Genomic DNA, 17,932 nt, shown 5'->3' on the forward strand with positions numbered 1-17,932 from the left:
CATTCATTAACACTTTTGAAAATTAAAATGTTTTGCTGAATGACAATTACTTCATCTGTTGGTATTTAATGATTTTTTTTCTTTTCTCCCTAGCATACAAACATTTTCTGACTCCATCTTACTATATCAGGTTTCTATTTCTTTTCACACTTTGGCATATTTTGCTTTCCTTAAATCCTTTAGCTCTTTAGCTGTGTCACTGTTTGTTTTCCCGTATCAAATATGTCCTAGAAAACATCCAAGAAACAACTTATTCACCTAGATTTTTAACTCTTTCCACACATTTTAGTATTAAATAAATGAAAGGGATGGTTTCTATCTTAACAATCTGTCGGCTGTCTTATCCTCATTTCCTCTTCCAGGTTGTGGTGAATGCTCTTGTTGGAGCAATTCCCTCTATCATGAATGTGCTCTTGGTTTGCCTCATATTCTGGCTGATCTTTAGCATTATGGGTGTGAATTTGTTTGCTGGCAAGTTCTACCACTGTGTTAACACGACAACGGGTAACATGTTTGAAGTTAGTGAAGTCAACAATCTGAGCGACTGTCAGGCTCTTGGCAAGCAAGCTCGATGGAAAAACGTCAAAGTAAACTTCGATAATGTTGGCGCTGGCTACCTTGCGTTGCTGCAAGTGGTAAGTTGTCAGTGTATGAGTTCTAAAAACATTTTTCAAAATGTTTCACAAAAGATCATTTCTCTAATGTTCTTTGATTGAATAATTAATATCTGACAGTACAAAAGTAGTTGATGATAACACCTATGTTACCAGCTTAACTTGACTTTAAGATGTTTTACAGTTATTTTATTATGTATTTTCACCAGTGTTCAGTTTTTAGTATGTTTTAGTATGAACTTATATTTGTTTTCTAGTTTTTTTCTTTTTAAAAAAAATTTTAACACTTATTTATTTTTTGGGGGGGGTAGAAGGACAGTGAGAGGGAGACAGGGGATATGAAGCAGGCTCTGTGCTGTGAGCACAGAGCCCAATGCAGGGCTCTAACTCATGAATCATGAGATCATGACTTGAGCCAAAATTAAGAGTTGGTCACCTAACCAACTGAGCCACCCATGTGCCCCTGCCCTAGGTTTTTTCTTAATATATATATATATTACATTATAGAGTGCTATTGCACTATACTGTTTTTAGTTTTCTTTAGCAGTTATTGCCAAAGGAGCAATTTTGTATGTTAAAATAACAATGTATATATTTTAGTGATGAATTAAATATATTTTAGTGATAAATTAAATTATTAGCCAAAAAATTTGTTGTACCAACATCTAAGGAGGATGGTTCTTATATTTGCAGAAATACAACCCTAAGGGTAGATTTCAAAATGTATAATGTTTAATAATTTTGACTTATCAGACCACATATTAACTAATCAATAACTCACTAATGAAAACCATTGAAGATTTGTTTAAACTCCTCATAGGTTTGAATCACAGAGCTTATATTTTGGTATAAAAAGGACTTGAGACTAAGGTGGGAATTTTATGAATCAAGCCTCCAGTTAAATTTTAGGGCAGAAAAAATATACGTAGTATCTTCCAAGAGAAACAAAGAAATGAGTTCCAGACTCATTCTATTTCAATTTCATTTCGTCTTTCATTTCAATCTTTTTTAAAAATGTTTTTAATGTTTATTTATTTATGAGAAGCCGGGGGAGGGAGAAAGGGAGACACAGAATCCAAAGCAGGCTCTAGGCTCTGAGCTGTCAGCACAGAGCCTGACGTGGGACTCAAACCCACAGACTGAGTTCATGACCTGAGCTGAAGATGGATGACTCAGCCACCCAGGCACCCCTTTTTAAGTTTTTTTTTTAACATTTCAATCTCCTTATAGAAATTTTTTTATTATGTTATTTTAATGTTATTTTTGAGAGAGAGAGAGACAGACAGACAGAGTGCGAGCAGGGGAGGGGCAGAGAGAGAGGGAGACACAGAATCTGAAGCAAGCTCCAGGCTCTGAGCTGGCTGTCAGCACAGAGCCTGACGTGGGGCTCGAACCCAAGAACTGCAAGATCATGACCTGAGCCAAAGCCAGATGCTTAATGGACTGAGCCACTCAGGTGCCCCAGAAAATTTTTAATATTATACAAAAAGTTACTTGTAGTAACACTATCAGATTTTCATATAATGAAACACCAAAGTCTTAGATTAGGTTTTTAATGCAGAATTTAAATATGTATTGTTCACAGGCCACATTTAAGGGCTGGATGGATATTATGTATGCAGCTGTTGATTCACGAGATGTAAGTATCACTCAAATACTATTTACAGTTACTAAATTCTTCTATAGTGAACATTTGCAATAATTTAAGTGAATGACCCAGAATTTTACACTAGATGCAATCAGAACACTTAGAGTTGCATACAGAAATGATCTTCTTAAGATAAAATACATAAAAATGATATTTTAGTTAATATATGTCTGATATATATATGTCTAATATACATGGATCAGAAGACATCAGCTCGGTCCATAAATAAGGCTCAAGGTTAGAAATGCTGCTCATGGGAAAGTAACTCGTCTCTCCCTCTCCCTGGAGAGTATGATAAAGCAGAGTTTGTGAAGCAGCTTCCAAAAATATCATGAAAAAAAGCAAGCAAATTTCAGGGAAGCTCAATTTTGAAAACAGAAATTTAAAAAATTCCTCAGAACACATCTGTTTATGCTTCATTTTCCTCTTAGAAGTTGATGTTCTATTATTAAAGCCATATCCTAAAGAACCAGCATCTCCAAAACCAAATTTAAAATACTGCAAAAAAAATTATAAGACTAATAATAGGTCCAAAATGTTTCTTGTTATATCACTGTAATTTACTCTAAAAATATGTATAGGTAAGCCACAATGGAAAAAGATTCACAGTCATAAAAATTACAAACTTTCATTTTCCTAGATCATACTAATTTGAAAAAAGAATTTTTTTGCAGAAGAGTATATAGGGAAAGGCAAAAACAGTTTTACATTAAGTAACAACACTAACCAAACTGTTAATAATTTAAAGTATTTATTACATTTTTAAATATTATTTAATATTTTCAATACTATTTAGGTAAAACTTCAGCCTGTATATGAAGAAAATCTATATATGTATTTATACTTCGTCATCTTTATCATCTTTGGGTCATTCTTCACTCTGAATCTATTCATTGGTGTAATCATAGATAACTTCAACCAACAGAAAAAGAAGATAAGTATTCCTCAGCTCTCAGTTTTCTCCACTCTGAGGTTCTGTCTGTGGTGCGTCCAAACAATCAGGATCCTCATAGTCAGGACAGACTTGGATCAGTTTCATACTCCTCTCCGTTCACTACGTGGTCAGTGCAGCGGCAGGGTTTGCAGCCTCTAGTTGGTGGCTGCTCTCCAGGTGCATCTTCTGCAGAGTTGCTGTATGTCTTTGTGACAATAAATGTCACCGCTGCTTCAAAGCATCCTCCAGTGGACCTCCTCTAGTGCTTTACTCTTACTTAGAGATTTTTCAGGAATTATTTCCACCCAGCTTTCCAGCTTCATTTTCTCCCACGACACCACATTTCTATATCTACTTCCCTACTCCTCAGTCTACGCCTACCGTCACTACTATCACATGCTACACACATAGCGACACGGATGTTCTGCCCTTTCTGAACAAGCCACGCTCTTTCTTCCATGACATTACATACAGTATTTTCTTTGCTCAGAACTCTTTGCCTAGTACAACTCTAATCATCCTTTAAGGCCTCGCTTAATGGTACCTTCATATATAAAGTCTTAACAGAGTCTTAACAGTTCATTCTGACCTCTGCAATACTTTTTTTCATACCGTTATGCATTTTCCACCTGTTTTCATTTCCCTACTCCTCGTGGCAACAAGACATTGTGTCTCATATATCTACGTAATTCTGATACCGGGTCCATTTTCTAGCATACAGAAAGTATTTAAAATTATTGAATAAATGAAAACCATCAATAGTAAAATGGACTAAGAAAACATTTTTTCTTTCATGAAAATATATTTGAGATCCCTGAGCCTCCTTCTAAACATAGTGTAATCATATTAGGATCTTGTACTAATCAGAGGTTTATGTGATTAGAGGCTTTATATTATAAGTTCAGAATTACATCTAATTTCAGAATTTCATCTAAATGAGAAAAGCCTATATATGTATATATATGCTCAGGATAATTTCCATTTAAAATTTGAGAGAAGACTAAAAAGAAAGACTCAGAAATATTTTTGTACAAGTGCTGTTGTAACACATGTTGGGATTGTAACCAGTTTTATACTGTCTCTTTACTTTGGAGGTCAAGATATCTTTATGACAGAGGAACAGAAAAAATATTACAATGCGATGAAGAAACTTGGATCCAAGAAACCTCAGAAGCCCATACCTCGGCCATCAGTAAGAACTACTCATCTTTAATATTCTAAAAACTTATTTCCATATGATGAATTGGCAGGGCTCGGGAGGAGAACATATTGGGTGATAATCACCAATTTATGATATGCCCTAACTGTAAAATTCATATTGCTTAACACAGTTCACAATCACTACACTTAATAAAAATTACTAAGTCCTTAAAAAGGAGATTATGTTCTTCACATTTTGCCAATTAAAAACATCCAACTTGGAGGTCTCAATAACTGCTTCCAAAGCAGCCACGTACTGCTGTCAGGAATGCACCCAATCTTGTAATCTGGTTTTTCTTGCCATTTAAATATGGAGTCTGGAGAGGCGCCTGGGGGCTCAGTCAGTTAAGCCTCGACTTCAGGCTGTAATCTCAAGGTTAGTGAGTTCGGCCCCCACATCAGGCTCAGTGCCGACAGCTCAGAGCCTGGAGCCAGCCAGTGCTGACAGACAGTGTCTCTGTCATTCTCTGTCCCACCCCCACCCCCTCAAAAATAAATAAAAACATTTAAATTTTTTTTTAAATATATGGAGTCAGGGAAACCCCATCCTGCCCCATCACTTTCCCCTACGCTATTTGTTCTCTCCATTTGTATGACTAGAAAATATTCTTAGATGGGAATAAATATAAAAATAAATAATAAACAAATAAATATAAAAATATTTTTAGATGGAAAAAGGGTGTTATCAAAATAGTTTGTTTCACCGAATACACAAAGAGAAAAAACACTTACTTAGGGTGCACATTCTGTAGAGCTTCATAATAATAATAATGATGATGATAGCTTATGTTCAAAAGCTATACTCTAATGTATCTATCTTTGCAGATGGGTAGAGAATAGGGAAACTGAGGCCCCCCAAAAGTAAAATATCATACCCAAAGTCATAAGCTTGTAATGGTCAGAACTGGGACTTAACAAGGCCTCATAAATTCTATACATGACTTCACATTACCACATTTTTAAGAAATTTGGAGTTGAGGTTAGGAACACTGAAGGGGGGGAATGTAGGGCATGATACACAAAAAAAGGCATAAATCTGCTTTACTGAAGGTCATTTAAATATTATATTTAAAAGTAGGGAACATGGTCAATTCATGAAGTTGATTTTCAGAAAGCTGTGAAACTTTGTATTTTTATTCTAAATTATTAAAAATTTACTTCCCTAATAGAAATATATTTAGTGGCCAGATGAGTACAGTAATCATTAAAAGTATGTGACTCCTGAGATGATTGTTAATAAGACAAAAAAATCATACATTTTTGTTGAAGCATAAGGAGCAGATAAAAAGTGATAATGAACACATAGTTAGAAGGGGTAGGATTAAATAGAAAATGAATGACATATTTTTAAGGAGGGGGAGATGGACATCAGATATAAACCAAAATTTCTGAAGTATTGATAAATAAATTAGGGTATCCATCCATCTAAAGGTCTGTCTGTATCAGCTTACTTTGTAAATCTTTATTATTAGGTGTCATAATTTTTTTTGGTAAAAACTATCATAGTTATTTGAAATCAAGCAAAGCCCATGCATATTAACAGCCAGTTGTCACCAATTTGTGTTTTACTGAGTTTTGTTTCCCCATGGAACGTAAATAAACCAAATATGTTTTTTTCGTGTCACATGGCTTTTTTCATTTCCTTGTTGTATTTAATGTGAAGCGAAGTGAAGCACAAAGTATTGTGTGGAGTAATGTGAAAAGGGTGTATGTCTCATGGCCATATATGGAAGGACATCACTTCCAATTTTAATGGATCATTATTTGTGAAATATGCGTATTAACCTTCTCTCTTCTCTCTTTCTAGAACAAATTCCAGGGGATGGTCTTTGATTTTGTAACCAGGCAAGTCTTTGATATCAGTATCATGATCCTCATCTGCCTCAACATGGTCACCATGATGGTGGAAACTGATGACCAGAGCAAACATATGACTCAAGTTTTGTCCCGGATCAACCTTGTGTTCATTATCCTGTTCACCGGAGAATTTGTGCTGAAGCTCATCTCTCTCAGATACTACTACTTCACCATAGGCTGGAACATTTTTGATTTTGTGGTAGTGATTCTCTCCATTGTAGGTAAGAGTGGATTAACTACAGAGAGGTACAGTTGTAGGTAAAGTTCTCTAAGGTCTGACAGCAGTGTAACAAGGAAATTAGATCTGAAAATGATAATGTGTATAATCTAAAGTTTACCACTACTGTTCATTTTCCTCTCACTGAAGAATGATGGTATTCAAAAGTAAAACAAAAACAAAAACAAAAAACACTATATTTGGAGATTTTAGAAATAATCTTTGTAATTAGCACATTTCATGTGTGGGATAACTCTTCATAATAACTGAGCATATATAATCTTAAATTGCCATGACACAGTCTGAGATTATTTTATTTGTTGGATTTTCCAAAAATCGATATTGGCTTATGACATTATAGAATGATTGAATAAAATTCTATAATCTTTGGTTACTAATATTAAGGAGTGGGCCCAAATATTTAGTAAAAGTTTATACACAATCTTGCTGTTTTCCTAAACCTTGAATAGATAAAGCATTCATATAAACATAAGGTGGTCACTGTTTAGCTTATTTCTATATTTTTCCACAGGCATGTTTCTGGCTGAGCTGATAGAAAAATACTTCGTGTCCCCTACCCTGTTCCGAGTGATCCGTCTTGCCAGGATTGGTCGAATCCTGCGTCTGATCAAAGGGGCAAAAGGGATCCGCACGCTGCTCTTTGCTCTGATGATGTCCCTTCCCGCCTTGTTTAACATCGGCCTCCTGCTCTTCCTGGTCATGTTCATCTACGCCATCTTTGGAATGTCCAACTTCGCCTATGTTAAAAAGGAAGCTGGAATTGATGACATGTTCAACTTTGAGACCTTTGGCAACAGCATGATCTGCCTGTTCCAAATTACCACCTCTGCTGGCTGGGATGGATTGCTAGCACCTATTCTTAACAGTTCACCTCCTGACTGTGATCCTGACACAATTCACCCTGGAAGCTCCGTTAAGGGAGACTGTGGGAACCCATCTGTTGGGATTTTCTTTTTTGTCAGCTACATCATCATATCATTTCTAGTTGTGGTGAACATGTACATCGCTGTCATCCTGGAGAACTTCAGTGTCGCTACTGAGGAAAGTGCAGAGCCCCTGAGTGAGGATGACTTTGAGATGTTCTACGAGGTTTGGGAGAAGTTTGATCCCGATGCCACCCAGTTCATAGAGTTCTCCAAGCTCTCTGACTTTGCAGCTGCCCTCGATCCTCCTCTCCTCATAGCAAAACCAAACAAAGTCCAGCTCATTGCCATGGACCTGCCCATGGTCAGTGGGGACCGGATCCATTGTCTTGACATCTTATTTGCCTTTACAAAGCGTGTTTTGGGTGAGAGTGGAGAAATGGATGCCCTTCGAATACAGATGGAAGACCGGTTCATGGCATCGAACCCCTCCAAAGTCTCCTACGAACCCATCACAACCACTCTGAAACGCAAACAAGAGGAGGTGTCTGCTGCTATCATTCAGCGTAATTTCAGATGCTATCTTTTAAGGCAAAGGTTAAAAAAGGTATCAAGTGAATATAACAAAGAGGCAATTAAAGGAAGGATTGACTTACCTATAAAGGAAGACATGATTATTGACAAATTAAATGGAAACTCCACCCCAGAAAAAACAGATGGAAGCTCCTCCACCACATCTCCTCCCTCCTATGACAGTGTAACAAAGCCAGACAAGGAAAAGTTCGAGAAAGACAAACCAGAAAAAGAAAGCAAAGGGAAAGAGGTCAGGGAAAATCAAAAGTAAAAAAGAAACAAAGAAGTGTCTTTGTGATCAATTGTTTACAGCCTACGATGGTAAAGTCTATGTGTCAACTGGACTCCCAGAGGAGGTTTATGCCAAACTGACTGTTTTAACAAATACTCATGGTCAGTGCCTATAACAAGACAGTGACCTCACCATCACTACAACTCTGTGAGCAGGGTATCAACAAGATTGACAAGAGGTTGCTGTTTTCATTACCAGCTGACACTGCTGAAGAGAAACTCAATGGCTACCTAGACTGTAGGGATAATTGTGCAAAGTGATCGTTATAACTACACCAAACACCTTTAGTACAGTACTTGCATCCACTCTATTTTTAACTTCCATATCTGCCATATTTTTACAGAATTTGTTCTAGTGGATATCCTTTCTCCCTAATTCATAGTTTATTCATAATACTATGTCACTATTTTTGTAAATGCAGTTTAAGTTGAGAAAAAAGTATATAAGAGCCCTGTGTTCCTCCTCCATAAATCTCTTAAATAATCAGCAAAAGTGTTTTGAGAGATAAAATTCTTGCTTAAAACCAGAAAACAATATTCTAATGTCAATAAGTTCAGGTACTTCCATTTTCTAGAAGGCTTTAATTTTGAAAGTGTTTTAGTCGTTACATTTGTTTATATCTGAACAGTTATGTGCCTGTAAAGTCTCCTCTAATTTTTAAAGAATTATTTTTATGCAAATATTGTTTCAGCAAGTGCAAATTTTATTCTAAGTTCTAGAGCTCTATATTTAATTTGGTTAAACGCTTTCCAAAAACAAAACAACAAAAATCTAGAGAAGTATATCTAAAGTGTCACTTTAGAATAGTTGTCCCACTTTCTGCTGCAGTACTGCTTTGCCATCTTCTACTCTCAGCAAAGCTGACATTTTATGTCAATTCAACACCCCCTGTTATGTAAATAGTTATTTTATCCTGTGGTACATGTCTGGGCAGAGATATATTATGTATATGTATATATAATGTATCTATGTATACATATAGATACATATATCCAGATCAACAACTTCTATTAAGTATGCACCACAGTGTATATGTCTTTTGCAAGCTTCCAACAGGGATAGATCCTGTACCATTCATTAAACATAAATAGTTTGAAGACTATCAGTAATGCATGTTAATATTGCCTATGCTGCTCTATTTTACTCAATCCATTCTTCACAAGACTTGGTTAGAAGTTACATGTTGGTAGAGTGAATTCAAACAGCTCTATCTAGTATGTCAAGCAGAATAGCTTGCAGTTATTTAAAAGTACTTTTACTTTTGCATTTTAAATTCAACTTGAGTCATACGGTGTCTCTCTATATTTCAAGGAAACACACTGCGTACTCCCGATTGTCAAAACCTACACTTCATATTTTGCTAAAAATGTCTAAAACTTGTTTAAATATAAATAATGTAAAAATATGATCAATTTTATTTGTCGCATTTTGTACATAAGAAAATTATTTTCAGGTTGATGACATGGCAATTTATTTTACTTTATGCTTTTGCTTTTTATTTTTAATCACAACTCCAAACTTTTGAATCCATAAGACTTTTCAATGGATAATTTCCTAAAATAAAAGTTAGACAAAGGGTTTTGTGGATTTCTTTGTTACAATATATTTTCTACCATTCCAACAGGAGAGACATTGTCAAAATTTCAAACCTGGATCATTTTTTACCAACTATGGTTGCCTCAATATTACCCGTTATTCATGGAAGTTTTTTTTCTTACTCAAACTTTTGTAGTATTTGCTTATGCAGACTAGTCTTATTTTTTTAATTCTTGCTACACTATAGCTACTAGAGAAATAACATAGGCACTGTCCTTTTTAGCCATGAACAAAGTGGCAAAGTTGTGCAATTACCTAACATGATATAAATTTTTGTTTTTTGCACAGACCAAAAGTTTCATGTTAACCTTTTACAAAACTATTTACTTGTAGTGTACTGATGAACTGCATGCAGGGAATTGCTATTACTAAAAAGAATGGTGAGCTACATTATTATTGAGCCAAAAGAATAAATATTTCATTTTTTATTATATTTAATATATTGGCCTCTGTTTTTTTATTTGTGGAAGTTTAAAATATATATAACTATATATTTTATATAATATACAAAAGTATATATAATGATCTGACATTTGTATACATGAAAGTTCACTTGGATTTTACAATAACCTAATATATGGCCTACCAAACAGTACTACAGAATAAAAACTATGGAAAGCAGTTTTTGTGAACTTTTTTGTGTGCAAAGGATCAAATCCACATGTCCCAACATGTGACTATAACAATAATAGTCATCATCGACAATAGTTGTCAATTCCAATTATTCCCGTTAGCTGTAAGAATTTTAATCTCTGCTCCTCTCCATATTACTTATACCATCTCCAAACTCCTTGGTGGCTAACAAAGGTTACATATGTTGTTATTTAAATGTGTTTTATAACTCCTATTTACATATATAGTATTAACTATAGCATTAATGATTGATAACTTATGTTAATTGTTTTTTTCAGGACCCTTGGACTTAAGTCAAAACCACATGCTTAGTTTCAGTGGAAAACCCCAGTTGCAAGGCATATTTATTTGAAGATGAAGTGGATTTAAATATGCATTTCATAATTTCCTCAACATAAATGATATAAGCTGACTTCATTGGAATTCATGGGCCACCTTCTGCTAAAGTTAAATTTCAGATTTCACCAATACTACAGAGAAGTCAAGTATTACTTTGCAAAACCCTTAGCATTTTTATGCATCCCATCATATAATCTTAGCCAAGTATTCTATTAATTGATATGATTATTTCTAAATGATCCTCTTCCAAAGTAGTTACAAGAGTCTTCAGTTGAAACACACACACACACACACACACACACACACACACAAACTTTTAAAAATATACCTATCTAGCTAAAGGATATTCTAAAAATACTGTTCAAAATAAAAAGCAGTTAATATAGTTGATAGACTTTTTTAAAATAACTAATTCCATAAGAAAAAAATCCTTGTTTTTGAACTTTATGACAGAATTCTGTTTAAAATAATACACTAGAAATAATCAACTTAGACACAGATATTAAACTATGAAATTAAGAAAACTTAAATTCACCAATGGCTGCCTTCTAGTAAGGGAAGAATATTTGTATGGAGGAAAAAAAATGGATATTCCAGTTTACAAATATTACAAGCAAGTGTATAATAATGGCTATGTAAATGTATGTATTTACTGGTTTTCAAATTACTAGAATACAGTAAAATAACATGAAAATCATTCTTGGGCATTTCAAACCACTCAGTAATCATAAAGAAAATTCTTACTAACCATTTCTGGAAAAATGGAAAATGCCAAAAAGACTGGACCAAGAGTTCTAACACCTGTCATTTAGTATCTGTTCTGGTATCAGATTAGCAATGTATTTCAGGCAAATAAAATTCTGGTCCCTCAGATTCCTCCTCTGTTAATGGGGCTATTGTCTCTCACAGTAGGTCTTTAATTTTAAAATTCTATGTTCAAAATCAAATTCCCTATTCAGATTGAGTAATTTTTTCTATATGTGTAATACTTAATGAGAAAAATATAAATTTCTAATAAAACTTTAAAAATATTACTCAGATAACCTTAATTAGAGAGAAACACATTTCACCTTCACTTTAGCCTCATTAAGAAAAAAAGTTTTCTTGTCCTCAAAGATTTTATACCACAAAGTTAAGGATTCTTTAAGTAATTAAGAGAATGGCTATTATTTCTTCTTTACAGCGTTATAGATTTTTTTAAGTTTTTTTTTTTTTTTTGAGAGAGAGAGAGCACAAGCAGAGGGAGGGACAGAGAGAGGAAGAGAATCCCAAGCAGGCTCTGTGTTGTCAGCATGAAGCCCAACATGGGGCTTGATCTCATGAACCATGAGATAATGACCTAAGCCGAAATCAAGAGTTAGAAGCTTAACTGACTGAGCCACCGAGGTGCCTCAGTGTTAGAGATTTCTAAAAGACAACACCTGATATATAACAAAGGTGATTAAAACAAAGTCAGTAATAATTTAGAGTTTCACTGTAAAATTGTCTAGAACCACAAATGTATTTGCTTCTTCTTTGTCATTATTTAACATTTGCCACAAAATTTCAAGTTGGGCTTCAGTTTTATACTCTAGAGTACTCCTGTTATTACAAAATAATAAAAGATGCACATCATTTTCTTCTAATAACATCTAAAACATTTTATTCTTTAAAAAAATTTTTTTGTTACTGACGCCTATGGATTCTTTTGTTAGCAATTTTCCTCCCCTCTTCTCCTCTCTCAGAAAACCTCTGTCTAATCTGCCCCTCACCTATTCCATTGTTATCACCCATCATTGGCCACCACTCCACATGCCTCTTATCCCTCAGAATCACATACTGGCCAGTTATATAATGTTTTGACATCTCTCCTGTCTTGCACACCTACTGTCTTTGTCTGAAATGCCCTTCCCTCTCTTTTTTCCCCTGGCAAGTATTTGCTGATCTTTCAATAACTGGCTCAAGTATCATCATCATTTAGGAAGCTTCATCAGAGTTCCTGAAGGAAAATAATTTCTCCTCAGATGTCCTAGTGTGCGTCCATGATGGTGTGGATCATACTGTACTGTATTATCTCCTTTGTATTTATCTCTTCTCAATAGGGTGTAGTACATCCAATGTATGGGACACATTTCATTAATTTTGTCATCCTTTCTTCTTTAATGACTAGCAGAGCATGTGACTATCATTATTCAGTTACTAGTAGAAATGATTCTTGAAGGAACATGAAAATATATTTAAGCACCAAACAATAATAATATTTTTTGGTCCTTGTGGCGGACAATCTCAAACTTCTGAGTATCTAACTTCAGACAATCTACCTGTACAATCAGTTGAAATATATATAAATATCTTGGACATACAATATACCTAGTAACTATGCTTACAAGTAATGTTTTTCACCTAACAAAAACTCCTGAAACAAAAAATTTCATTTCATTAACTCTGTCAGTGAAATAATTTTATTGAGTTGTTTTCAGTAGAAATATTTTGCATAGATAAAAACAGACTTAGGGACTCAGGTTTTATCTTACTTTCCTAAGCTAGGTATTCTTAACTTTAATAACTCATGAGTAAACTGATAATACACTCATACTATCCTAAAGCCCTCCTACCAAAAAATATCAAATTGTCAAAAATGTCAAATATCAAAAATGTCAAAAAATAAAAATTATGAGACATACTTGAAGAAAAACACTTTTCTAGAAATAATGAATGACTGAAATTAAAACAATGTGCAAGACTTAAATATCAGGTTACTTGGAACCAAAGAGAAAAATCATGAATTAGAATGTGAAAAACTTATAAGCAAAACATCAGAGGCAAAAAGCTAAAATGTATTAAAGTCTTAAGAGAATTTTGATATAGGTGAGAAGGTGTAAAATACCTGGAATTCCAAAAGGATAATTAACATATTTGGGGGAAGCTAATACTTGATTACAAATGACTAAGAATTTTTTTATTTTTGAAAATGGACATAAATCCTAACATTCAAGAATCATAAAAATTCTAATTAAGATAAAAGAAAAACATATCCAGGCATATCAACAAAATTTCAGAACAAAAAGTACAAGAAAAAATCTTAAAAGTCTTTAGGAAAAATAGACACAACAAAACAATTCAACTATAACAGCAATAAGAAAAATGTTGCATGAAAATACGTTAGAACTAATACTTCTTACCCAGGAAAAAATATCTTTAAGAATAAAAAAAGAAATGAAAACATTTGTTGGGAGTTCAAGAATTCTAAATGTATTGTTTAGGGGCATGATAAAGATAGTAACTTTTACCTTTGCTTAAAATGCTTGCTAACATTTCAAAAGCATACATAGAATGACAAGAAACAGAATAAAATGATTAAAACGGTACAGAAAAGAAGTAAAATAATTTGACATGTAATAAACTCAAAGGTATAAGAAGAAAGAGAAAAATAGGAAAATTTTTTAAAAAGTACAAAATAACCTGGTGGAAATTAATAATAGCCTCTTATGAGTGCTTATTATGTTCTAATCATTTTTCAAATACCTTACATGATAATCCTCATATTATCCCTATTAAGATAAGAACTATGAAGAAAGGGAGACATGGAATATTCTTAACTTTTCCAAGGATACAATGTTAGAAGAACAATAGGGATAACAAACCAGGAAATCTGGTTCTAGATACAATCTTTTAATCACTGCATTATAGTACTTGACATCCAGAAGGACTATGTTATACAACTCTAAGGAAAAATCACACTGCTTTCCAAAAATGGTACACTCTGGAGAACAACTCCAACAGAATCCAAGGTAACACCATGGCATTACTGATATCTATAAAAGCATATCAATAATATGTCAATAACTACTAGCAAAGACATTGAACTGTTCAGTTAAAAGACAAATAAGATTGATTTTTACAATGTAGCTATTTAAAATAAACATAAACCATAAAAATTCATAAAAGTTAAAAAGTAACAGGAATAGAAATATCAAATACTAACAAAATGAATACTTACATATTTTTATTATTAGAGTCAAAATAGGTTTAAAACTCCAAGATACAACTATTTTAAACTGGATACACCTATTAAATATATTTAAAATACACGTGGCAAAAATCTATTCAATCACAAAGATAAACAAATCTACCATACAAAAATGATTTTAACATACTTCTCTGAATAACTGACAGCTCAAATGGAGAGAAAAAAGTAAAAGAATATGTAAACTTTGATTATAATTAATAACTTCACCTATGAAACACAAAAAACTCTGCAATTTTTAAAGTCTCATGATTTATTCAAATGTACATGTCACATTTATTAAAATGCACTAAATGAAAAGCCAAAAGGCAAGTGTCAAAAGATTTCATAGAATTGGAATCAATCAGAGAATACTATGTTCTGTAACTGGCATGGAATTAAATTAGAAATCTAACTTTTGGAATATTTGGGGGCTTAAATATACACTTCTAGTTTCCTGTCCTGGAAATGGTGAGGGAGCTAACATCAGACTAATGCTCTGATAGATAACAACTATATATCCTGAACAAAATACAATTATCTTTAGGTACTAGAGAGTAGCCCCCGAAGTCAGAAAATTGGAAAAGAAATGGCACTAGATAAGCTTCCTGTTTATTACGGCTTTCGTCTGAGTTTAGGACCAGTATGTACTGAGTTGAAATTCATATAAAAAATCTGCAGTTATACTTGTTGAGAAATCAGAGGACAGAGTTTAAAACAATCACAGCAGCTGAAGAGTTATAGAACCACAGATGGGAAGCCCTGAATTTAGCATATAAACTGAATTCTTTGGCTGATTCTTGAACTTTGCATGTGTGGGGTAAATTTAAAGTAGTCATTGCTAAGGTTTAAAGATCCACTGCAAGAATATAGAGTCTGGAGTTAAGTTCAACCAAAATTTTTAGAGGAACAGAAGAGAAGACAGAGAATATGCAAGATATCTTTAACAATATTCAAAACAAAAGGTAAACAACAGAGCCCCAAATGTTGGATTTCACAGGCGAGAATTCCAAAGTGATTTAGTTATATTCACGGACTGTAAAAGAATATATGCTCATAATGAAGCAACTGAGGAAATATCAAAAGAAAAATCAGAAAACTATAAAATAAATCAAAAGAAAATTTGAGAATTGAAAAATAAAGTATTTTATATTAAAATCTAATTTAGGATATTCAAAATGTTAGAAGAAAATGGCAAGGAACTTGAAAATCAGTAGAAATGAACAAATCTAAAAATATACTTCTTTATCATTTAAGAATATTAAAAGAAATAAAATGAGCATTCTTCTTTCCCCACATCCTCACCAACATCTGTTGTTACCTGAGTTGTTAATTTTAGCTATTCTGACAGGTGTGAGGTGATATCTCATTGTAGTTCTGATTTCCATTTCCCTGAGGAATAGTGATGTTGAGCATCTTTTCATGTGTCTGTTGGCCCTCTGTGTATCTTCTTTGGAGAAATGTATGATCATTTCTTTCACCCATTTTTAATTCAATTATTTGTTTTTTTGGTGTTAAGTTGTATAAATTCTTTATACATTTTGGATATTATGCCCTTATTGGATATATCATTATTATATTCTCCCATTCAGGGGTTGTCTTTTAGTTTTGTTGGTTGTTTCCTTTGCTGTGCAAAAGCTTTTTATTTTGATGTAGTTGTAATAGTTTATTTTTCCTTTTGACTTAGGAGATATATCTAGAATAATGTTGCTATGGCCAGTGTCAGAGAAATAGCTGCCTAGGCTCTCTTCTAGGATTTTTATGGTTTCAGGTCTCATATGTAGGTCTTTAATCCATTTTGAGTTTATTTTTGTGTATAGTGTACGAAGGCAGTCCACTTTCATTCTTTTGCTTATAATTGTCCCATTTTTCCAACATCATTTGTTGAGGAGACTGTTTTTCCCATTGCAAATTCTTGCCTCCTTTGTTCATTCTATTACATTTTTTTTATATTCCATTATGTTTTTAGCTAGCTATAGTATATTTTAAACCTCTGGCAGATTGAGAAGGTAAACAATAGGAGGAAATTACAGACATTGGTAAGATGAAAAATAATAATAGACTAGAATGATATAGACTGCTTTACATCAAAAGTTTTTTAAAATAGGCAAAATAAATACATTCTAAGAAAATTAGCATGCCAACATTGAAAACAAAAAACAAAAATTTTTATGAAATTTATAATTTTAAGAAATTTAATCGTTAAAATGAGGCCCCCCCCAAACATACAAGAAACTAGACACCTATGGTTCAAATTGTAAACAAATTACAGGTTAAAGGTTATCATATACAAACTATTCCACAGATTAGAAAAAGAAAAATAACATGCCCAAATCCAACCTAGAAGCTAAACTAAGCCTTGATACCAAACCTAGACAAGGACAGTAGAAGAAAGAAAAATTGCTGGCAAATTGTACTCTTAACAAAAATCCAGCATTATATTAAACATGTCAAATAGATGCATCTTTTAGAATGCCAGAGTAAGAAACTCAGAGGACGCTCTCATGAGCAAAACAACTCTTTAAGTGGTGAAAATTATTAAGAACTATTATTTTCGTTCTGGAAATTGTCTTAAGAGTATATAGTGAATAGGGAAACATTTCTTCAAGAAAAACTACTAAATATCAGTAAGAAAAATGAGGGTCTGTGGCATGTAAGCCACAGTTCCATATTACAAAAGCTTAATCCTGGGCATGTCAAGAATGCAGGACTTCCTCTGCCCCAGTGCCCAGTCAGAGAAGGAACAAGCTGCCTTCATTTCTCATTCTCATCCCCATTCCCACCCCCAGCCACATACCGCAGAAATTCTATTCCAAATAGGCCTGAGAGGACTGGATAACTATTCCCCAACCCAGCCCCATCTACAGAGTAGAAGTGCTATTCCATGCCTGGGAGGCCAAAACTATGGGCATCCCAACAGTCCCCACTACGGTTTATTCATAGGGCAGAGCTTCCTCTCCAGGAGGGGTAAGTCTATACCGGGGGCTGCCACTCACCCCTCCACAGGGGTGTCACCGTGGGAAAAGCAGAACTCTGCTTCCAATTCAGTTGCAAAGGTATGGGAGTTCCGTCCAGAGGAGAAGGCAGGACATAAGACACAAAGAGCTCTAGAACATTCCTGAGGGGATTGACTTTATTCAGAACAGAATGTCAAAACTGC

The 17,932-nt window shown here is 33.9% G+C and overlaps 1 protein-coding gene across 12 annotated transcripts in view; it reads left to right on the forward strand.

Moving 5' to 3' along the window:
• Positions 1 to 10,253, forward strand: part of SCN3A (sodium voltage-gated channel alpha subunit 3) — an 84,437-nt gene extending 74,184 nt beyond the window's left edge. For 10 of the 12 annotated variants that reach the window (XM_029934469.1, XM_029934475.1, XM_029934470.1 and 7 more), the window contains 6 exons: positions 363 to 635; positions 2,200 to 2,253; positions 3,059 to 3,196; positions 4,284 to 4,388; positions 6,204 to 6,474; positions 7,003 to 10,253. In XM_029934469.1, coding sequence (XP_029790329.1) covers positions 363 to 635; positions 2,200 to 2,253; positions 3,059 to 3,196; positions 4,284 to 4,388; positions 6,204 to 6,474; positions 7,003 to 8,198 — 2,037 coding nt within the window. In that variant the 3' untranslated portion in view covers positions 8,199 to 10,253. The remainder of the gene's footprint in view (positions 1 to 362; positions 636 to 2,199; positions 2,254 to 3,058; positions 3,197 to 4,283; positions 4,389 to 6,203; positions 6,475 to 7,002) is intronic. The other 2 variants (XM_029934474.1, XM_029934478.1) reach the window with 1 other exon arrangement.
• Positions 10,254 to 17,932: the final 7,679 nt, after the last annotated feature.

Source organism: Suricata suricatta, chromosome 3 (assembly GCF_006229205.1).
Source record: "Suricata suricatta isolate VVHF042 chromosome 3, meerkat_22Aug2017_6uvM2_HiC, whole genome shotgun sequence".
In the NCBI taxonomy this organism is placed as follows: Eukaryota; Metazoa; Chordata; class Mammalia; order Carnivora; family Herpestidae; genus Suricata; species Suricata suricatta.